General features: G+C 39.0%; 1 protein-coding gene across 1 annotated transcript in view; it reads right to left on the reverse strand.

The window, feature by feature from the left end:
* Nucleotides 1-3,036: 3,036 nt before the first annotated feature.
* Nucleotides 3,037-23,971, reverse strand: part of LOC127452982 (cyclic AMP-responsive element-binding protein 5-like) — a 109,389-nt gene continuing 88,454 nt past the window's right edge. The window contains exons 8-11 of the mRNA XM_051718926.1: nucleotides 10,932-11,243; nucleotides 8,897-9,124; nucleotides 6,315-6,423; nucleotides 3,037-5,198 (exon numbers count right to left, since the gene is read on the reverse strand). Coding sequence (XP_051574886.1) covers nucleotides 5,074-5,198; nucleotides 6,315-6,423; nucleotides 8,897-9,124; nucleotides 10,932-11,243 — 774 coding nt within the window. The 3' untranslated portion in view covers nucleotides 3,037-5,073. The remainder of the gene's footprint in view (nucleotides 5,199-6,314; nucleotides 6,424-8,896; nucleotides 9,125-10,931; nucleotides 11,244-23,971) is intronic.

A 23,971-nucleotide genomic window follows, 5' to 3' on the forward strand; every position in this document is an offset into this window, starting at 1 on the left:
CTTTGTTACAGATCAAGTGCTTTATTTTTCTTATTGTAATATAGCTGTTGTGATCTCACATCTGTACATTTGCATAAACACAAACTATTCAAGGAATTAATAAACATCTAAAATATACAAAGTTATGTAAGCATGTGTGAATTCATGAATTCATAATGTGTAACAAACAATGCAATGTTGAAATGAACAGGCGAGCATTTGAAGACTGCAAGTGCTATGCAAACATTATGTACATACAAGTACCAAACATATACTCCTTTCAAAAAGAAAGGTGGTTGCATTACAGGAACAAGATTAAAAAAAATTATGATAATTTATACAATATTTATAGTTTTGTTGCAATGATACATTTATAGTTCTATTATTGTGTATTTATTGTCCTCCACCTAAAAAGAAAGAAAAAAAAAAAAGAAAAAAAAAACTATGCACACAACAGCACACTTAAACTCACACTCACACACAAATCTCCAGTTTCTAAGAATGCTATTATAAAAGACATCAAGACATCCAAACAACCTTACAAGGACTAATGCCAAATCAACATGTTGAGATTAATGTCTGTTTCTCTTTCAGAGCAAATAAAATATTTCCAGTTGAGTGTGTTCTTGTGTGTGTGTTTTGTTGCTTGGGTAAGAGATGAAGCAACGCTGCGTAGATACTCTCATGAGCCACTTTGCTTTGAAATGAAAAGATGCAGGAGATAAAATACAATACAACTTAAGACTGTTGTTTGTCCTTACTGCTGCTGGAATCCCTGCAGCTCTATCACAGCCTTAGAGTCCTCCATGGAGAACCATTTAAAACTGATTTTAAGCATGCCACTCCCACCATTATTACATCATAATATAGAGTAAAAACACTGCAAAACATGTGAGTGTGAGGTCTGAGATGTTAACGCCAATGGGAATGGGAATGGAAAAGCATGCATACTCCAATCTCTGTTTAAATTTCAAGCTGACAAACCATAACCACAACTGCAGCATTGAAATTCTCACTCAGATTCCCATTCAAAACCACATTACATGCGCAAAAAACACTGAATGTTGGTTGAGATACTTAGAGAGAAGATGCTGAGAATCAACCAAACTGTCAACTGGTCCAAATGAATATATATATATATATATATATATATATATATATATATATATGTCACCCATTTCACAGTGTGAAAAACAGGACTTCTCTAAAAGGAATAATGAGTGTCAAGTCAGACAGTTTAACTGGTAAAGTCTTAAAGCTATAGGAGAACTTTACTGAACGCTGCCTAACCCAAGTCATCAGGCTACAGACTGGGGTTTGAATTGGCGTCCTTCTTATTTTTCATTGTGGGGACTACTCCAAGCTCCAATCCGGTTGGTCCTCCAAAGCTGTGTTACTCCAGTCTTCATAGATTGACAGTGGCTGGCTCTCGCTGGTGGGAATCGCTGAGTCTTCTATATGGCTATTTCATCCTCTGATGCACAGAGGTCAAAGTGCATAGACAGCTACAAGATTTCTACCTCTCAATGTGGAGGTTGTTTTGCACGCTCATGTTCCAAACACAGTGCTGCAAGGAAAGGCAAAGGGAATCAATATGTTCCATTTTGGAAGGACGAAAAGCCTCTACAAACTGTGAAAAAACATGAAACAGAGTTCTGAGCTTAGCTGCTGGAAGAAAGGCCTTTTTTGGCAGATGGGAAACATTTTGGTGTGTCTCTCCACTTTTCACAAGCCAAGACATATCCAGCTTGCCTGTGGGTTGGTGGGAAATGACAATGCTGTACATCACAGGCCTCCTTGGTTCAAGAAGATTGAAAAAGTCCACTAACACAAAAACAAAACAAAACAAAATGAAGAAACAAAACTTAAAAAGTAAAACAAAATGAAGAAACAAAACAAAACAAAATGAAGAAACAAAACAAATAAAACTAAAACAAAATGAAGAAACAAAACAAAACAAAACGAAGAAACAACAAAGCAAAACAAAACGAAAAAATAAAAAATAAACTAAATGAAACTAAATGAAAAGCAAAAACATAAATTAAGGGTTAGTTCACCCAAAAATGACAATTCTCTCATAATTTACTCACCCTCATGCCATCCCAGATGTGTATGACTTTCTTTTTTCTACTGAACACAAATGAAGATTTTTAGAAGAATATCTCAGCTCTGTTGGTCCGTCTTTCAGATGAGACGTTAAACCAAGGTCCTGACTCTCTGTGGTCATTAAAAATCCCTGGGCACTTCCTGTAAAGAGTAGGGATATAACCCCGGTGTCCTGGCCAAATTCCCCCTATTGGCCCTTATCTATCATGGCCTTCTATTAATCTCCATCCCTGAATTTGCTACATCACTCTACTCTCCTCTCCACCAATAGCTAGTGTGTGCATTCTGGCACACTATGGCTGCCGTCACATCATCCAGGTGGATGCTGCACACTGGTGGTTGTTGAGGAGATTCCCTCTATACTATGTAAAGCATTTTGAGTGCCTAGAAAAGCGCTATATAAATGTAAGGAATTATTATTATTATTAATTATTATATACAATGCAAGTGAATGGGTGCCAACATTTTGACGATCCAAAAAGCACATAAAGGCATCATAAAAGTAATCCATATGAACTCATTGTTTTAATCCATATCTTCAGGAGTGATATGATATGGTGGAGGTGAGAAACAGATCAAAATTTAAATCCTTTTTTGCTTGAAATTCTTCTTCCTGCCCAGTACGGTGGTATGCATGAAGAATGTGAATCACCTAAAACACAAGAAGAAGAATGTGAAAGTGATCTGTTTCTCACCCACACCTACAGTATCATATTGCTTCTGAAGATATGGATTTAGCCACTGAAGTCTTATGGATTACTTTTATGCTGATTTATGTGATTTTTGGAACTTCAACATTATGGCATCCATTCCCTTGCATTGTATGGACCAAAAAAGCTGAGAAATTCTTCTAAAAATCTTCATTTGAGTTCTGTAGAAGAAATAAAGTCATATACATCTGGGATGGCATATGGTTGAGTAAATGATGAGAGAATTTTCATTTTTGGCTGAACTATTCCTTTAAGAAACAAACCAAACCAAACAAAAACAAAAACAAACAAAGTAAAACACTCACTGAAATATAGTTTCTCCTTTACAAAAATTTTAAACATTATTAAGGCCTTCAATAGGGATTGATAATAAATGCAATGATATCAAGGTATTATTAATGGCTGGCATTCCTCCCTATCTGATTAGATAAGACACATTGTGAAATTTGGAGAGCAAAGTCTAGATCAGTCTAGAACAGTACCTGCGCAAATATAGTAAAATGCTACATTTTTACAGCAAAGTAAAAAAGAAAAGGGCACCAAATAGCTTGGTTATAAGTCATTTGCAATTAGAGAAGAAAAAAGTTGCTAAGAGATAAGGATGTAACCTTATCAGGGTTCACACACTACTCACAAACAATGTCTCAAAGCAACAATGGCCAGTTTACAGTCCATGCTCATAGATACAGGACCTTGCACATATATCCCTTACAACTACAGTATGCAGAGGGCACAAACAGATTTCACTTTGGAATGTCATGTTGTAAGTTGCTGCATGTAAACTAACACCTCCGATACAACAGCACCTTTACAGAAACGTCCATGGGCTTCTACAGAATTTCTTGGGGACTCCTATAGTTTACTGCAGAATTTACCCTGTTCAATATCATGAAGAACAACTCATAAGGTTTTCTGTGTGCCATGATATATAGGCCTCTAATACAAACTGGGACATATTAAGATATATCCTATCATATGCATTGGCCTAACTGTTAGAGTAAAATGTATGCCTCTAAATCAATACTTTCAGCAAAAAATAGAGCTAATTTTAAGTTGCATATTCTGTATAGCAAAGCATTTGTCTCCAGTAGAAGTTTTCCATAGCCTCAGGTACAGCAAATGCTTTAATTTTTTCATGGCACTATTCAGGTGCAAGATTTGAGAAAGTGATGGAGCATTTTGGATGGTGGTTAGGGAAACACCATGTATGAGCACTTAATTATACTGTCTGATCATACTCTGAGCAGAAGACCTCAAAACCCCATTAAAAATGTGGCGTAATATTCAGTCCACTAACTGATTCTAAACAGATACCCAAATTAATTGCCACAAGTAAAAATAGTATCTAAATTGATGATGACCAGGGGTAAATCCAACCAAGTTCAAATGAAATAGCTGCTGGTATCTTCGGAAATGTTCAAACATAAAAGCCAAGTGAGATGACTTCCTGGTGTTCATAAGCAGGACAACATGACTGCAGCTGTGATCTCTCTGGGAATGTCCAGAAATGTCACACATGTTCAGCAGGGCATATGCTTACAGGAACCTGTTTCAGCTTGATATATGCACTCCATTTACACGATCTGTACCAGATGTACCAAAGCTGTTTTGTTTTAAGAAAATAACTCAGATATTTGTTACTTTTAAACTTACATCTGAAATGGCAGAAGGCTAATAGGTTGAGCTTAATCAGATCCATATTGTGGTCCAAGCAAGCAGGTGAAGACACAGGTGAAGATCAGATTGCTGAGCTCATAAAAGATTCATATTGCTTCAGTTTGCCTTCATCAGCACTGACCTTCACTAACTTTCCTCATTTATTCCTTTTAATTAGACAAATATTGGGAATGTGAGAGTAAGTGTTATAAAAACCTAACAGAACCGAAAGGACACAAACAGCATATTTTTGGCATTGGAAAAGACAGCTCCAGCTACTATCCGAATGTTGCTCATTTATAAAGACAGTACTCCAGTAGTAATCCAGTAACAGATGTAGTGTTGGTGTTTCCACAACAACCCATCAGTGAAATTCATGACAAGTGAGATGGTGCTCGATGAATTATGCAGACTGCCTGTTTTGAAGCTAACTCAAAAGGTTACAAAGCAAACAGAACACTTGGAACTAAACAACATGTGAATCATTTTACATTTACAAAAGTCAAACAGAAGAGAAAGCTGCCACAGAGGCACATAGGTGTGTGTCTGTCCACAGAGTTTGCAGTCAGGATGTCCAGCTTGGGCCCGCGTTGGGGATTTTGGGGCCTGAGAATTTGAGTCTCTAGTGCATGGGGTTAATATCTGTGCGGTGATTGGGTGGCGTGCTGGAGGTGGTGATGGTATTGTGCTGGATGACCTGCTGTTGGGTCGCAGGGGTGGGACTTCCTGCCGGACTGCTCTCTGGACCTGAGGGACAAGAGGAGACATCACAATGTCTGTGGCCGTCCATCCATCCATCCATCCATCCATCCATCCATCTATCTATCTATCTATCTATCTAAAAACAAATGAGAATTGTATACTGTTTAAAAGCATAGAGCTGTCAAATTAATGTGGACAGGATAGCTCCAGTAATTATTGGACTTTTTTTTTTAATATTTGAATTCATATTGACTTTTGATTGAAGACTTTGGTATCTTGGCAAATCTGAGCACAAAAACTCTATACATATAATATAATATAATATAATATAATATAATATAATATAATATAATTTTATTATTGTTTTATAATAATAAAATAATACAATTAATGCATTATGTACCATCAACTAACAATGAACAATAGATTTTCTACAGCATTTATTCCTCGTTTATGTTAGTTTACAAAAATACAATTATTCATTGTTAGTTCATAGTGCAATAACTAATGTTAACATATACTCTTTCGATGTAAAAAAATAAAATAAATTATTATATGTTGAAAAGAACATTAACCAAGATTAACAAATGCTGTAAAACTACTGTTCATTGTTAGTTCATGTAATGTCATCAACTAATGTAGTTAACTAATGCTAACAAATGGAACTATATTGTAAAGTGCTACCTAATTTTTTAATTATTAACATTTGAAGAGATCTCAGATGTGAGTTCTGGAAAATAGAACAACTGAACCATAATACAGACCACATTTTGATTTTTAGTTTTTTATTCACCTCGGATTAGTCATTAATTTGGATGTTCAGAAAGACATTTACAGAAAGCATTTACTTCAAAGTGATAATGGGAACATTTACATGTATAATGTTTTGATGGAACGTGAAAAGTTTCTTCCTTCTTCCTGCATCACAAGCACTGCCAAGGCAACAAGTTTTTCAGTGACTGAGAAAATGAGAATGTTTTACCCCTAACCCCAGGGAGTGGCAGCATCCATACATTTCAAAATGTCACAAGTATCTTTATCAATGGGTGTGCCCTTACTGTGGATCTATACTAAAATAGACACAATGATATACAGTACATCTGCCATTATGTAGTCACCTCTGGCCATATTGTGTGTGCTTATGTGCATGTCAATACTCACTGAGGTAACCTTGCGACTCTTTCTGCATGGCGGTGATGGGGCAGTCCTTATGGGTCAACAAAAGCTGTTTCAGTTGTGTCACTTCATTCTTTAGCATGGTGACCTCATTCTGCCAACAAACACAAGAAAAACAAAACATTCAGAAACATTCTCTCATTGCTTACAGGAACGGAATAAATTGTTGCTAGAAAGTAAAATCTCCGATCACACGCTTTGAATACAGAGATAAAACAAAATATTGTCACTGGTGTTTAGCAACATAAAGTAATCAAAACTAAATGTTCCTCATTACTTTTGCAGAACCAGATAAAAGCATGTATAATTAACAAAGAATACGTTTGGCTGGATTTAATTGTTAAAGATTTATTCTCTGTTGAAATTCCTCCATAGTTTAAGATTAAGCTTAAGCCGTGTTTGGGAACGTTTACGATGGTTAGCCTCTCGGCTCTTTAGTATGCAAACAAATTCAAACAAAGACGCACATGTTTACAATGTTCTGTTTTTGTCATACACCCATACATAACTTAACATAATCATGACAAACATGTTGGAAGGTCTTAGATGGACTGGCAGCCTCACATCAAACCTCCCAGTAGACACACTGAACTAAAGGCCAGACAAGTCTGAGTCTCATTATAAAACCTCATAATGAACACGCGGTGACTTCACTGCAATAACAGTTATGGGCAACATGAGCATCTGATCAGACATGGTTCTTGAATTTGATTAAACAATCTGGCAGAACCAATATAAAAAGATGGCACTGTTTCAGGGATGCTTGGTGGAGAATAAACCCCACTTTGACAGGTACCATGTCCATGACTGTGGGGTGAATACTTCACAAAAGGCACAACAAGCCTGAACACTGGATTACTGTGGGAGTGCCAGGGTGTCTATAAGCTTTCTGTCCCACCTTGACAAACTATGCAATAGCAATGAAAAACAAACATATTTAACATGTTTTGTTTCATTGTAAGAGGGACCTTTTGACAAGAGAATGGTGTAGCTTAGTGGTAAAGATATGGGCTGGTTCAAACCCCACAACGGGTAACAATAATTATCACCATAGTGCTTTTGAGAAAGACACTAAACCTTAGATAAAAAGCATCTTATACAAGCATTAACTAAATGACAAATTAGCAGATTAACAATAAAAAAGAGGGTCATTCTGTGTCAACTCAACCAGAGGTCCTTGGATTAAAAAAAAAAAAATGTAATAATTTTTTTACTGTTGAAAGAAATATACACAGTAAACGAAGATGAAAGCTAAAATATTAAATGTCATGGATTAATATTTATTGAGTAATCCATTATTTTGTAGATATGGGTCAAAATTACAATTTCCACCAATGATTTTGGAGCAAAGCTATATTTAAAAAATAACTTTAGAAAGGTGACAGAACCATTATTTTATTTTTACACAGAGATAGATAGGTCTACTACTAAAATCAGCTGACTTCAGCATTCTTTGTTGCATTATATGCCAATGCTGTGAGTCAAAAATGTTGGAGTTGGAGTGCCTATAACTCCAGAAGTATTAAATAAATCTTAGTATCCTTTTAGCTTTTGATTCAGAACAAACTCTCCCTTTTTGTATCTTAATTTTAAAAGCCCTAATTGTAAAATCCCAGAGATATGGGGCTCTCAGTGTTGCTCCATGCGTAAATTGTTCGATTTTACCCATTTTCAATTATCAAAAACCAAATGTTGGTCACATGTTTTAACAAAACAAAGGTCGGAAGTACAATCAATGTTAATGATAAAATTTGGTTGATTTGACATGGAATAACCCAATACTAAGAAGCACTAGAATAGTAGAATAAGCATGAATAAGGGATAATGTACAGTCAGCTGGTCATTATTGCAAAATAAACCACTTTAGGATGATGCAAGACCCGTTCACCTTTTTATTTTAAAATACTGGCAAATTTTTATGTGAGAAGAAGTAGAGTGATATAAGAGACATGAAAGAAGCACAGTGTTAGAGACTGCCTGCCAGGGATTACGGTCAAATTTAGTTTTGCAGTCAATATACAGAAATATCTGACCACAGAATACTGCGATTGACTGATCAGAATGAGGTATTTCAGAAAACCTAAAAAAGTGAGAGTGAATGATGTGGCATGGACCCTACATGTCCACCAAATATAGACTTACATTAACATTGACATTGAGCATCAATCTTTTAGGTAAATCCCTATGCAAATTCAAGGTCTATTGAGAGTCCAAATGGATGTGTTCAAAGGGGAATCTCTCATGTGCTGTAACGCTCTGAGGTTTTACTGGCCTACAAACCACACACTGAGCTGCAGCTGGCTGTGCTCTGGTTACTCTGTAGACCTCAATAACCCTTTGACCCTACCCTCCACACAGCTCTCCATCTACAGTAGCTTCAGCTGTCAAATGAAGGGTGTTTATGAGCTTCTGTGGTCTAGATTAAGCTAATACTGAGTGAAATATGAGGCGCCGTGTGAAATACATCTCAGTGTGTGTTCCAACATGAAGTGCGTTTTAACGCTTAAGAACAGAAGCTTTGAGTTGAGGAGAAGAGTGAGAATGAGTGACTTGGGCTGGATTCTGACCTGCAGCTGCATGTTGGTTTGGGTGAGTTCCTCTGCTTTCTTTTCTAGAGACATCACCCAAACTTTCCTTTTCTGTCTGCAGCGTGTGGCGGCCGCCCGATTCCTTTCCAGAAACTTCCGTCTGCGCTCATCAGGGTCTTCGTCCACGACTCGTCTGCGACGACCTCCACTGGGTGGCGGGGACTGGAGGGTCTGTGTTGGTTGCATTTGCTGCGCTGCTGGAGATAACTGTAAAAAACAAGACAAATATTCACAGCAGCACAGTGGTTGTCAGTAAAACTTTCCAATGTTATGGAAGCTGCCATCTTTGATATTTACTTAGTCACGGTCACAGTGGATACTGGTGTTATTAACAGCTATCTTAAGAATAGATAAGGGCATTGATTTTGCTTTTTTGTTCACACAGACAGTAATCAAGCCACTTTAATAAGCTGTTGAATGAAGGGGACAATTTGAGAGTCACACCTGTTAGTTAATATGGTTGTTAATCCCAAACACTGACTGTGTGAACATTGCCATGGTCTGACATAAGATTCTCCCCAGAGGCATCATATTCATAGACCTGGCTGCAGGCCAATCACCAGTCCAACAGCCTTCCTTGGACCACGCAGTACACCCCACGCTCAGACCTCTCCTGCCAGCAACTTCCTGTCTGGAAGTTTTCTTAAAACAACATGTGCCCTGTACATGTGGCCCTACAGCCCAATGATGGACATCTGGGTGTGAGAAACAGAAGTTTGATTTACAGGCTGCCCCACCCTCATAAAGAGGTGTCAGGGCCCAGTTTTCCACTGCACACGTACACTCAGACAAATGCTCAATGGCACCCTGAGAACCAGGGCTGCTACCAGGCCCACAGAAACCTTCTTTGACATGTGCTTGGCAGTTGCTGGTATTTGCCGTCTTCAGATCATTACAGCTTTCTGGAGGGCAATGGAAAATGCAGTGGCTTTGATAGTTTGTATGTGTACAGAGCCCCCTCTTTGGCTTAATAATACATTAGAGCCAGAATTTCTGAATCACAAAAAGCTGGATTTAGTCATACACAGCCTAAGTAGTCTTACTGCAACGGTCAAGACCTGAGAAGAATTCTAAGCAGACGCAAGACTTCATCCTTCAAAGCTAGAATTTTCATTTTCATGGCAGCTTTTTGAGACATTCATAAAGTGGCCACTGTTTAAGATTTCCCAGGTTGATTCAAAATAGCATTCTAATTCTACTCAGTTCAACCCTTAGCTTAAGCTAAACTCAACTATGTTCAACTGAACTCAATTCGTCTAACTACACATCACATCCCTGCTCAAAAATCTGGCTTGGTCCAGGATGGTTTATGCTTGTTAGTGCTCGATTGATGCTGGCCATCCTGTCACCCAGCAAAACTTAGCTGGCAAAGCTGGTCGACTAGCATGTTTTTTCTCATGATGCTGGTTGACCAAGAAAGTTTTATAAAGTCTGTTTTTCTATAGTTTTTCTATGTAAACATCCACTAGACTGACATCTTTGACCGTTGTGTGACCTCTCTCTCTCTTTTTTACCATCTAACACAGGAGCGTTGCATTCTTAGATGCCGTGTCAAGTTAAAAAGAACGTCACCATTTGCTCTATTCGTTGTGCTGTGTCTAGCTTTTTTTAGCGTGAGGACACATTTGGTGTGAACGGCCCCTTACTGGTTAAGCTAGTCAAGATACTTTGTTGGAACACCACTGCCCTACAAAGCCAGACTGCACTTACTGCGGCAACACTGAAACTGAGAAAATGGCTTCATAGTTTTTTGGTTGTCAGGCCAAATGTGGATTATAACTGTTTCACTCAGTTTTCTCTGAATCTGAGCATAGTTGAGCCAAACCAATCTGTCACAGGAAATATCATAGTCTAAAAGACTTGTAGTTTGCACAGGGCAGGACAGTACACCTTTATCCCATGATAACCAAAACACAACATATGCACTCTACTCCAATCAGCTTGGCCCAAATATTGCCCTTTTAGAACCTCCACATCCCAAATAAATCTGGCCCATCTCGACCCATTTCAGTACCTGTGAAGAGTGCATGGGTGGATGTGGAGAGGTCTGATGTCCGTGTGCAGGGTGGAGGTGGGGTGGGTGGGAGTTGTGGTGCCCGTGGCTCTGTGGGTGATGATGGCTGCTCTGTGCATGGCTGAGATGATGGTGGGCATGGTGCGGGTATCCGTGAGGTGGGCCCTGCATGTGCTGGTGAGGGAGGGAGTGCAGGTGGTGGTGCCCGCCCTGCTCCTGCCGCGATGACATCATCTCCATCATATGACCCATGGAGTTCATGCTTCCATTTGCCATGCCCCCTGGATGGTGGGCAAGGGCGGCTTTTAGTCTCTGAGTAGACAAATGGGGAAAAATATATATATTAGCTTAAAGTCCAGCAAGTTTCAAATTTTCCATGTAAAAAGCCCATTTTATTCAGCGTACTGCACAAAATTGGAAAGATATTGTCTTTTGAACTTGTCATGTTGACTAACACTTGGGAACCACGAGAGCAAAAAAAATTAATAATTAAAAAAAATCATAATTTCTTGTTTTTCAGTAAAAAATATCTAAACATCTTTAAAACATTATAAATTTACTTGAGAGGCAAAACTGCATATTAAGACTACTTTTCAGAGAATACTTATTGAATTATGCTTATTTTAATTGGCTTAATAGTGTTTTCTTGTTTTACTGTAAGCATATATCTAAAAAAAATATAGTAAATTTTATGCTTAACTAACTAGTTAAATAAGTAACAAAATATAGTAAGTTTTATACTTAACTAACTAGTTAAATAAGTAACTAAGTAAATAAATAAATAAATGAGGAAAGAAAAACTTATTTAATTTAAGATATGTCTTCAAAGCATATTTCACCCAAAAATTGAAGTGAATGGTGACCAAGGCAAACATTCCGCCTAACACCAACTTTTAAGTTCCACGGACGAAAGTCATACGTATTTGGAACAACATAAAGGTGAGTAAATAATGACAGAATTGTTTCATTTATAGTGAACTATCCATTTAATATATTTAGCAATTTTGCTTCTCAAGTAAATTTAGGATGTGTAGACATTAGAATTAAAAAAAGACAATAATATTAATAAAAAATGACATTTTGCAGTGAATTTGTTTAAATTTCACTTAACATGATAAAATGGGGCTGTCTGTTCAATCAACCAGTGAGTGACTACATTTATTCTTATTGATCAAATGTGACCACTTGCCACCTTTGTAATCTACACTAAAGGGATAGTTCACCCCAAAATTAAAATTGTCACATCATTTATTCACCCTAATGCCATCCCACATGTGTATGACTTTCTTCTGCAGAACACAAATTATGATTTTTAGAAGAATATCTCAGCTCTGCAGGTCCACACAATGCAAGTGAATGGGTGCCAAAATTTTGACGCTCCAAAAAGCACATAAAAGTAATTCATACGACTCCAGTGTTTCAATCCATATTTTCAGAAGTGACATGATAGGTGTGGGTGAGAAACAGATACATTTTTAAGTACTTTTTTGTTTGAAATTCTTCTTCTTGCCCAGCAGGGGGCGATATGCAATGTGAATCACCAAAAACACAAGAAGAAGAATGTGAACGTAATCTGTTTCTCACCCACACCTATCATATCACTTGTGAAGATATTGATTTAACCACTGAAGTCTTATAGATTACTTTTCTGCTGACTTATGTTATTTTTGGAGCTTCAAAATTTTGTCATCCATTCACTTACACTGTATAGACCAAAAGAGCTGAGAAATTCTTCTAAAAATCTTTATTTGTGTTCAGCAGAGAAAGTCATACATATCTGGGATGGCATAAGGGCGAGTAAACGATGAGAGAATTTTCATTTTTGGGTGAACTATTCCTTTAATATCCATGCTAAGCAAGTCACTTCCATTTACCCTCTTACCCACACACCTACACACCCTCTTACACTCCCAAACACAAACCACTGTACTATCTGTCATCAATATAAGAGCTTCATCTGAAGTGAGGGCCCAGTCAGGTGGGGGTCTGGCAGCGAGGAGCCCCTGAGGACTCTCTCACCCGATTTGCCCATTTCCCCTACGGCCTACGAAGTGTTGATTCAACAGTGTGGTCTACTCAAACTTTCACCCAGGGCTGGTCTTGGAGTCTATGACTCTAGAGACACTCAAAGCACGTCTGTGTTTGGAATGTGTTTACCTCACTGCTCTCTCTCACATAGAGCTGTTTTTCTGGGCAGCTCAATAAGACAACTTAGGGGGCTGAAAAAAGCCACAAATATAAACATACACCCCTTCAAAATATGTCAAATGGTTTGATCTGTTGACAGCACATGTAGACAAAATGAAAAGAAAAAAAAAGAAAAAAGTACATAAGCATGTGCATATATACTTCTGTGTCTGCGTCCATTCATTTTGGCTTTCTCAGATGTGAGCCAAGGGGAAAAACTTGGAGGAGTATTTTTAGAGAATGTTGAGTCTACAGTATATATTTCCACAAGAGGTAGACTGATTTTATAAGAAATGGGCCTGAGGTTCACAAAAACAAACACAAGAAATGAGTCAGATAAATAATAGAAAACATTAAATGATTGATAAAACATTGTCTTAATATCCTTAAAATAAATGTAATTTAGAAGCATAATTATGAAAGATAATATGACTTTTTTCAGAGAAAATTTCTAAAATAATGTATGTACTGTATATTTTTTGTTTTAAAGGGACAGTTCAACCAAAAATGAAAATTCAGTCATTTTTACTCACCCGTGTTGTTATAACCCCATATACTTTCTTTTTCAAAACACAAAGGGAAAAATTAAAATAAATAAATAAATAAATAATAATAATAATAAATCGCTCAGTGATGACATACAATGGCACTTTATGGTGACCACCTCTTCAGGCTTCATAAAGGATGCAAAAGTATAATTTATAAGTCTAATAAATTATTGTATGCAACTCATGCCTTATTCTGAAGGCATATACCATGGTTTGATGAGAAACAAACCGAAATCTAATGTATTATTTAGTGAAAATCTTTACAGATTGTTGCTCTCCTGTGTAATGAGAGTGCACGATACATAGCCCACACTCATGAGTATAAACATGATACAATTTTGTTTTGTCAAAACAATTTGTTTTGTCGCATAAAATAAAAAATACAAATAAAAAATGGTGTAAGAAAAACTTAAAGAAATTGACTTTAAAACAAGCACATTTAATCACATTTTATATAATTTACTTACTTTAAAGGATTTTTAGGTATTTATGTATAGGTATAAAAAGACAAAAATACTGATTACATAAATGATTTTTTGCAGTAAGTCTGAAAATCAAACTAAATTACACAAGCAACTCCCATATCATGTCAAATCTCTAAAATCTCTGATAAAATCTCATAAAACTCAATTCTACTAAATTCTATCAACAGTCATATAAAAAAGACAAAAGAATGACAGAAAAAATAAGCCATGACCCTTCCATCCTGTTGTTCTCTCTGGTGCTCCAGATGCTGTCAGTTAGAGAGGCCAGTGTCCAGAGAGTGTGTTTCTAACAGTCAGCACATTCACTCACTGAGAGTCAGTGCCAGATGGACTGCATCTGAGTGCCAGGAGCATTACCAGAGCATAGAAATCCTTTTTCTTCTCTTCTCTTCTCTTCTCTTCTCTTCTCTTCTCTTCTCTTCTCTTCTCTTCTCTTCTCTTCTCTTCTCACATTCACTCACTGAGAGTCAGTGCCAGATGGACTGCATCTGAGTGCCAGGAGCATTACCAGAGCATAGAAATCCTTTTTCTTCTCTTCTCTTCTCTTCTCTTCTCTTCTCTTCTCTTCTCTTCTCTTCTCTTCTCCTCTGCTCTCCTCTCCTGTCTTCTCTTCTCTTCTCTTCTCCTGTCCTCTCCTGTCCTCTCTTCTCTTCTCTTGTCTTCTCTTCTCTTCCCTTCTCTTCTCTTCTCCTCTGCTCTCCTCTCCTGTCTTCTCTTCTCTTCTCCTGTCCTCTCCTGTCCTCTCTTCTCTTCTCTTCTCTTCTCTTCTCTTCTCTTCTCTTCTCTTCTCTTCCCTTCTCTTCTCACATTCACTTGCTGAGAGTCAGTGCCAGATGGACTGTATCTGAGTGCAGGTGCATAACCAGAGCATAGAAATCCTTTCTCTTCTCTTCTCTTCTCTTCTCTTCTCTTCTCTTCTCTTCTCTTCTCCTCTGCTCTGCTCTCCTCTCCTCTCCTGTTCTCTCTTCTCTTCTCTTCTCTTCTCTTCTCACATTCACTCACTGAGAGTCAGTGCCAGATGGACTGTATTTGAGTGCCAGGAGAATTACCAGAGCATAGAAATCCTTTTTCTTCTCTTCTCTTCTCTTCTCTTCTCTTCTCTTCTCTTCTCTTCTCTTCTCTTCTCTTCTCTTCTCACATTCACTCACTGAGAGTCAGTGCCAGATGGACTGTATTTGAGTGCCAGGAGAATTACCAGAGCATAGAAATCATTTTTCTTCTCTTCTCTTCTCTTCTCTTCTCTTCTCTTCTCTTCTCTTCTCTTCTCTTCTCACATTCACTCTCTGAGAGTCAGTGCTAGATGGACTGTATCTGAGTGCCAGGAGAATTACCAGAGCATAGAAATCCTTTTTCTTCTCTTCTCTTCTCTTCTCTTCTCTTCTCTTCTCTTCTCTTCTCTTCTCTTCTCTTCTCTTCTCTTCTCCTGTCCTGTCCTCTCTTCTCTTCTCATTATCCAACAAAAACAATCACTCAGACATAACTACACTATGGGTCAACGGGACAAATTTTGATCAGGCATCTAAATACAAATCAAAACAGAATGGATCCAATTTACACCTTTCAAGTCTTTCTTTTCAAGATGTCTTTATTTTCTGAGTCATCCAGGTTGCTATTTACCAAAACAAACCCACACTGATTTACTGTAATAAGTTGCTGATCATTCAGTCTCTTCAAGCCAAGCAAAGCCATTCCATCCCTCCATAACTTCTGGAGCTGCCAATCCTCTCTGCCTTCTCGCACCTCTGCCAACTAAACAAGCACTAAACAACCCACCTTTACCCACTACGGCTCTTATCTGGCAATAACACTGCTTTCACCCACCATCTGCACCTTACCCCACACTAATCCTTGCCAGTACTGCATCTAATGACCCACTATTGCCTTAATCAACATTTGTGCTGTTACGCAAAACATTTTCCACATCTAGTTAAGAAAACACCGCCAGCCACAGTGAGACAACTACAATTTCTATTTCCCATTCTTTCCAGCCTGGTATTTTGTGTTTGTCTGGCCCCTTCAAATACTTCAAAGTTTTATGTTGCAGTGAAGAGGAACAGAACTGGCTGGTTTTGTCTTACTTTTAATGTAACAGTATTATACAGTAATGCTTCAATCAGAAGTATACAATAAAAATATACAAAAAAAAAAAAAAAACAGTTTAAATGTTTTTGTATTATAAATCTCTGTTAGAATTTAAGGGCTCTATTTTCGTGAGTGAACAATGCACAGTGCTACGTGCAACAACTGTGCACTATGTCTTTCCAGTTTTCATGAGAGCGCTAACTCTAAGTGCAACACAAAGCGCAAGTGGCGTGTGTGGGAGTGTTTGTGCTAACTGTAGGTGTATTCACACAACAGGTGGGTGTATTGTATGTACTGTAAATGAAGTGGCGCATCAAATTATGTCCCTGAAAATCACTGTTGAAGCCATCTTATGAAAAAAATTTTTATTAGATTTGTGTTAACTATCTATAGGTCATGGTTTATTTTTCAATTATTATTGTGTTTATATTTACAGTTGTATTTATGATCTAATTTGTATTGGTATTTGTGACGAGGAGGAGGGCAGGGCGGGGCCGGGCCGTGACTACACACACCCGGCCCCCAATCGGGCTAATCAGCTGAGGAGAGGGATAAGTGCAGCAGGATGTGGCAGTTTGGGAAAGAGAGAGCCACACGCAGCTGCCGTGTGTTTGTGTTTATGTTTGTGTCTTTTTGTTTAAGTTCTTGTTAAATATTACTTTGACTGTTCGTCTGGTTCCCACCTCCTCCTTTCCCATTTTAAACCTTGTTACAATATTTTTCCACCTGTTGTCACAGAGTGATTTTTAAGTTACTGCAAAAGGTGCCACTGAAAGAAGTGGGAGAGTGTAAAATGTTAGCATTTGGAACATTTCATTGTTTTGATTATATTTTCGTTTCATTTGAAGTTAGAAATATTTTTGGTTTCATTTTTTCGTGTTTTAATAAATTAATTTCATTGTTTAAAGTCAAAGTTGTCCAGTAAAAGTGAAGTGTGTGCTGATACATTTACCATTACAGTTTTTCTGAATTGCTAAAACACTAAACCCCATTCTCTGAACCAGATGCTCAGTGGCCTAAACCCATTTGTTGAATCAGTCACTCTTTTTGCAAAACTCTAAACACATTCTCACTCTCTAAAACACATTCTGCACTGTGATGCACTTGTGTTACAAAACAGTAAACACAGGCAGCAAAAGTTAACACAAAACTACAACACAGTTGTCATCGTTTACACACAACGATTCAAAATTGTTCACACTTGTTTCTAATGATGTGAAAACGTGATGCTGAGGCAGAATGAATCTCTCATTGGTTTTTATTTTGCAGTTGCACAACGTTTTTGAGTGAGTGTACTGTAATGTGTTTTTCATTTAGAGTGTTCTTTGTTCTCTGGGGTTTTGCAGTTGGACTATTGAATTTTTACAGTATGCAAGTACGGAATACACAGACATTAAATACTGTATTATTTGCAGTACTTACAGTATACAATATATTCACTGTACTACTGTAAGTTGTGATAACTATACTTTTTTGACAGTCACTGCAAAATGTGCTTACTATTTACAATAAAAATTAAAAAGAAATCTGTAAATACATGCCCTGGATACTGTGTTCTCTATTTTCTGATATAGTGTCTAATGAATGCTCTGTAGTGTTTATATATTGACTTGCTGTGTGTATGATCTAAAAGCATTGTTTGATTTTGAGCACAGATGAAATGGTTTTGAGGTGATTGTTTGATTTTGCCAGAAGAGTCAGGGGTTTTGTGAATGTAGTTTGAAGATTTGGATTTGTGTTTAAAGTTGTGAGAAAATTGGTGAAGGCTTCAAAAAATGTGTTTTAGCAATTCAGAAAAACTGTAATACTAGCCATGATTTATGTGTCAGCAGATGAAAAATAGGGCTCTAAGTGTTTTTCTACACTGGCATATTGGTTAACCCTCTGAGGGTGTTTTTGGCCCCTGGAGAAGTTTTTACATGCCTTGACATTTATGCTTTTTTCAGTTGCTTAAAAACATATTAATGGCTAAAATCTGATAACACTGTATTCAGCAGTGTTTGTATTTTTGAGAAAATAACGTTTATGCGTGTTTTTTTGAAAAAACTAAACTTTTAAGTCACAGAAATAAAGCCATATAACACATACAGTTGTGCCCAAAGTTTGCATACCCTGGCAGAAATTGTGAAATTTTGGCATTGATTTTGAAAAGATGACTGATCATGCAAAAAAATTACATTTTATTTAAGGATAATGATCATATGAAGCCAATTATTATCACATAGTTATTTGGCTCCTTTTTAAATCATAATGATAACAGAAATCACCCAAATGGCCCTGATCAAAAGTTTGCATACCTTTGAATGTTTGGCCTTGTTACAGACACACAAGGTGACACACACAGGTTTAAATGGCAATTAAAGGTTAATTTCCCACACCTGTGGCTTTTTAAATTGCATTTAGTGTCTGTGTATAAATAGTCAATGTGTTTGTTAAGTCTCACATGGATGCAATGAGCAGGCTAGATACTGAGCCATGGGGAGCAGAAAAGAACTGTCAAAAGACCTGCGTAACAAGGTAATGGAACTTTATAAAGATGAAAAAGGATATAAAAAGATATCCAAAGCCTTGAAAATGCCAGTCAGTACTGTTCAATCACTTATTAAGAAGTGGAAAATTCAGGGATCTCTTGATACCAAGCCAAGGTCAAGTAGACCAAGAAAGATTTCAGCCACAACTGCCAGAAGAATTGTTCGGGATACAAAGAAAAACCCACAGGTAACCTCAGGAGAAATACAGGCTGCTTTGGAAAAAGACGATGTGGTTGTTTCAAGGAGCACAATATGACGATACTTGAACAAAAATGAGCTGCATGGTCGAGTTGCCAGAAAGAAGCCTTTACTGCACCAGTGTCACAAAAAAGCCCGGTTACAATATGCCTGACAACACCTTGACATGCCTCACAGCTTCTGGCACACTGTAATTTGGAGTGACGAGACCAAAATAGAGCTTTATGGTCACAACCATAAGTGCTATGTTTGTAGAGGGGTCAACAAGACCTGTAGTGAAAAGAATACCATCCCCACTGTGAAGCATTAGTGGTGGCTCACTGATGTTTTGGGGGTGTGTGAGCTCTAAAGGCACAGGGAATCTTGTGAAAATTGATGGCAAGATGAATGCAGCATGTTTTCAGAAAATACTGGCAGACAATTTGCATTCTTCTGCACGAAAGCTGTGCATGGGACGCTCTTGGACTTTCCAGCAAGACAATGACCCTAAGCACAAGGCCAGGTTGACCCTCCAGTGGTTACAGCAGAAAAAGTTGAAGGTTCTGGAGTGGCCATCACAGTCTCCTGACATTAATATCATCGAGCCACTCTGGGGAGATCTCAAATGTGCGGTTCATGCAAGACGACCAAAGACTTTGCATGACCTGGAGGAATTTTGCCAAGACGAATGGGCAGCTATACCACCTGCAAGAATTTGGGGCCTCATAGACAACTATTACAAAAGACTGCACACTGTCATTGATGCTAAAGGGGGCAATACACAGTATTAAGAACTAAGGGTATGCAGACATTTGAACAGGGGTCATTTCATTTTTTCTTGTTGCCATGTTTTGTTTTATGATTGTGCCATTCTGTTATAACCTATAGTTGAATATGAATCCCATAAGAAATAAAAGAAATGTGTTTTGCCTGCTCACTCATGTTTTCTTTAAAAATGGTACATATATTACCAATTCTCCAAGGGTATGCAAACATTTGTTCACAAGACTTTTGAGACCTGAATATTGTAGCCTAGAGTTTTTGCTAGAAAAATGATGTGAAAACCATCCTGATCACTCTTTTATACAAAACAATATATTCATTTAACTTTTGTAAGACACTTTTAGTGTTAGAAAGGCCATATGCGAGGAGGCGTGAATGATCACATTAGGGATAATTAGCTGAGCCAGGAGAAACTGTACATTGTTTTGTTTCATACAGATTACATTGCAGGAGAATATTTGTTTTAAATTTGAATTGTTTTATTTAAAAGTAGACATTTTAAGCTGTCTTTATACATATGTTTCATGTTTATGTGATAAGTATTCGCTGAGTTTCAGTTCATTTTTGTGACGTGTTTCAGAAAGATGCTCACAGAGACAGAGACGGCTGAAAGCGCACCCTGTTTATTTTCTTTATTTTACAAAAGCATAAGGTTTTGTTGTTATTGTGAGTGTACACAAATAAAAGTAGACCCTTTATAGTTTCTAATGATGTCTTACACTTATCTGTATGCCCAAAAATGATGGAGTATTTTAAGTTGTTTCCACTGTTATGCGGAAAAAATCCAGCAAGACACGTCCGTCGACCCCTGAGGGTTAAATGATGCACTGTTAAACAATGAATGATAGTAATGAACAATTACACTGAAGTGAAATTCAATGAAAAGAAAATTACAATGACATGGAATTATCACAGATTTAAATTTTTTTTTTTTCAGGCAAATTGGTTAAATGGAAAATTATTCATCTAGTTAAAGATAAAAAAAAAAAAAAAAATCTGTGACACTAAATGCACTAAATGGAGTTGCAAAAATATTGACTGTTTCCAAATAGGTTTCTTCTGGCCTGTCTTCCATTGCCCCAAACATGCTGAGCCACTAAAACAAACAGAGTCTAAAGTGCCATAGAGTCATGGTTTTAAACACTTTTTGGCAAAATTAACAAACAAATGGCTCACTTTTAATCATCTCTGCATATTAAGCTGAGATAGGAGAAAGTATTTTCACATTGAAAGAATAACACACTCCACCTTTAGTAAATAAATGTTTAAAGTAGGGCTGTCAATCCATTAATTTTTATTGAATTAATTACAATTTGCCCTTTGTGGCAGAGCCCTGAAATGTATGTGTTCTATGTCTGTTTATGTCTTGTGTCTGGATTCAGCCACTTCTGTTGGTTTGATTTATTTACTCTGCGGCTGAATCCAGGCACTTGTGTTTTGTCTTGTGCTGTGTGAATGCACTTAGGTTTTGTATTTTCTCATTCCCTTGTGAATTCGTGTCTGTCTTCAGTGATTTACTCCGCCCTCTCGTTTGCCTTGTTATCTGTCTGATTATTAGTTGATTGTTTTCACTTGCACTCCTCGTTTTCTCCTTGTTTCCTTCCCTATTTAACCCCATTGTTATTTTTTTTTTTTGTTGTCTTGTGCCAGTTCGTTGTGGAATGTATTGTGGATTTTTCCCTGTTAGGTGTCTGTCAGACGGTTCCTGTCCTGTCCTGTTAGTTTGATTTCAACCCTGCTCCAGCCCAACCCATCATCTGGTTTGTTGCCCTGGACTGTGTTTGTTTTCCCCTTCAGGGTAGTTTTGTTTCTTTTTTGTTATATTTTTTGTTTTAATAAATGCCCATTCAATTGCCTCCTGCGTTTGGGTCCATCCCTCACTTCAAACCTGACAGAACGAACTGGCCGTTTTTGGACTCAGTAGAAGTGATGGGCATCTTCCTTTATCCATCTCCCACCCCCCGGGGGTCCATTAGAGAGCATTCAGCCCAGCTCGCCCAGCTTCGTTCCCTCCGTCAGGGGGGAGGCGGAAGTGAAGGTTTTTAGCTGCGAGTTCCTCAGAACAGCTAATGGGCTGAACTACAACGATGCTGCTCTCAACCTTTTTTTTTTTTATTTGTATTTTTTTATCCCCATTTCTCACAATTTGGAATGCCCAATTCCCACTACTTAGTAGGACCTCGTGGTGGCGCGGTTACTCACCTCAGTCCGGGTGGCGAAGGACAAGTCTCAGTTGCCTCTGCTTCTGAGACAGTCAGTCCGAGCATTTTATCACGTGGCTCGCTGTGCATGACACCGCGGAGACTCACAGCATGTGGAGGCTCATGCTACTCTCCGCAATCCACGCACAACTTCCCACGTGCCCTATTGACAGCGAGAACCCTTAATCACGACCACGAGGAGGTTACCCCATGTGACTCTACCCTCCCTAGCAACCGGGCCAATTTGGTTGCTTAGGAGACCTCGCTGGACTCACTCAGCATGCCCTGGATTCGAACTCGCGACTCCAGGGGTGGTAGTCAGCGTCAATACTCGTTGAGCTACCCAGGCCCCCCTCAAGGACTTTTTTAACACCTGTCTTGAGGGTCCCCTGGGCGCTTGGGAGATGGAAAGTCTGGGGGTTTTGTCATTCGAAGGGTTTGTTAGTTACCTTTCCCATCGGGTTCACTGGGTCACACCCGATTACAGACAGCCCCCAAGAAGCAACAGTTCCACTGTCGCCCCTTCTGACCTCCGATGACTCCTAAGCAGAGGAGCAGAAGGAAGAAAGGCTCAGCTGCACCTTTCCAGCCCGAGTCCGCTGCTGACTGCCAGGAGGCGGAGGAGCCAGTTGCTGACTGCCAGGAGGTGGGGGGGCCCTCTGCTGACCGCCAGGAGGTGAAGGGGCCTGCTGATGACCGCCAGGAGGCATAAGGGCCCGCTTCTGTCCGCCAGGAGGTGGAGGGATCCGCTGCTGACCGCCAGGAGGCGGTGGAGCCGGTTGCTGACTGCCAGGAGGCCATCGACAGGCCTGTCCAGTTCCCCATGCCGTCGACAGACCTGTCCAGTTTCCTGTAGCTGTCGATGAGCCTGTCCAGTCCCAAGTGCCCGCTGCCACTCTGCCTGACCTCATCCCTGTCCTCAATCCTCCTCCCTGGCCACTGGACCTCGCCCCCTTCCTGGACCCACCTTTCAGGCTGCCTGACCCCACCCCCTACTTTGAGCCGCCTCCCAGGCCATTGGACCACCCCCCCTCTTCAAGCTTCCTCTCAGGCCGCAGGACCCTGCCCACTTCCTGGACCAGCCCCCTACCTTAAGCCACCTCCCAGGCCGCCAGATCCCTGCCCCCTTCCTGGACCCTCCTCTCAGGCCACCTGACCCCATCCCCTACCTTGTGCCGCCTCCCAGGCCGCTGGATCACGCCCCCTTACTGGACCCTCTTCTCAGGCCACCTGAACCCCCCCCCCCACCTTGAGACGCCTCCCAGGCCACCGGACCCCATCCCCTTCCTGGACCATCTTCCCAGGCCACCTGACCCCGCCCCCTACCTTGAGCCACCTCCCAGGCCATCTGACCCCGCCACCTCCTTCTCCACCTTGGTCTGTTCCACCGGCTCCACCTTCGTCTGTTCCAACGGTGCCACTCTGGACTTTTCTGTTTCCCCCCCTGCCGCCCTCTGTTTATCATGTTTTTAGTTTTCTGTTTTTGTTTTCTGTCTAGTATTCATGACGTGTGGTATCCATCCCCTTGAGAGGGGGTACTGTCAGGGTTCTGCCCTTAGTTTTTCCCCCTTCAGGGTAGTTTTGTTTGTTTTTTGTTATATTTTTGTAAAAGCCCATTGAATTGCCTACCCTGGTCCTTCCCTCACTTCAAACCTGACACAGTATATCAATATTTGCTGAGTAAGGTCCCCAAATAAAGATAATACAATTGAAATAGTAATAATTCAAATATTTATAAATATGTAATAATTATTAATAGAATTCAATATACGTTTTTTTGTTTAATTCCCATATAACTGAACATATCTAACTCTAATTGAACCCTCATCTGAGACTGTGACATATGTATTAAGCTCTAATATCTGTACCAAGATTGAGTATATCAAAATCACTAGAGCTGAGGGGCCATCTTTCATTCATTAACATACTTGACATACTGGGGTCACAGTTCACAGAAACACCTCTGACTGATTGGGCCACCTGTCAATCAACTCTGCTTTTACTTCGATTGGACCTGGGCAGCTGTGCACCTATCTCTCCCTCTTT

Source organism: Myxocyprinus asiaticus, chromosome 15, assembly GCF_019703515.2.
Source record: "Myxocyprinus asiaticus isolate MX2 ecotype Aquarium Trade chromosome 15, UBuf_Myxa_2, whole genome shotgun sequence".
Classification (NCBI taxonomy): Eukaryota; Metazoa; Chordata; class Actinopteri; order Cypriniformes; family Catostomidae; genus Myxocyprinus; species Myxocyprinus asiaticus.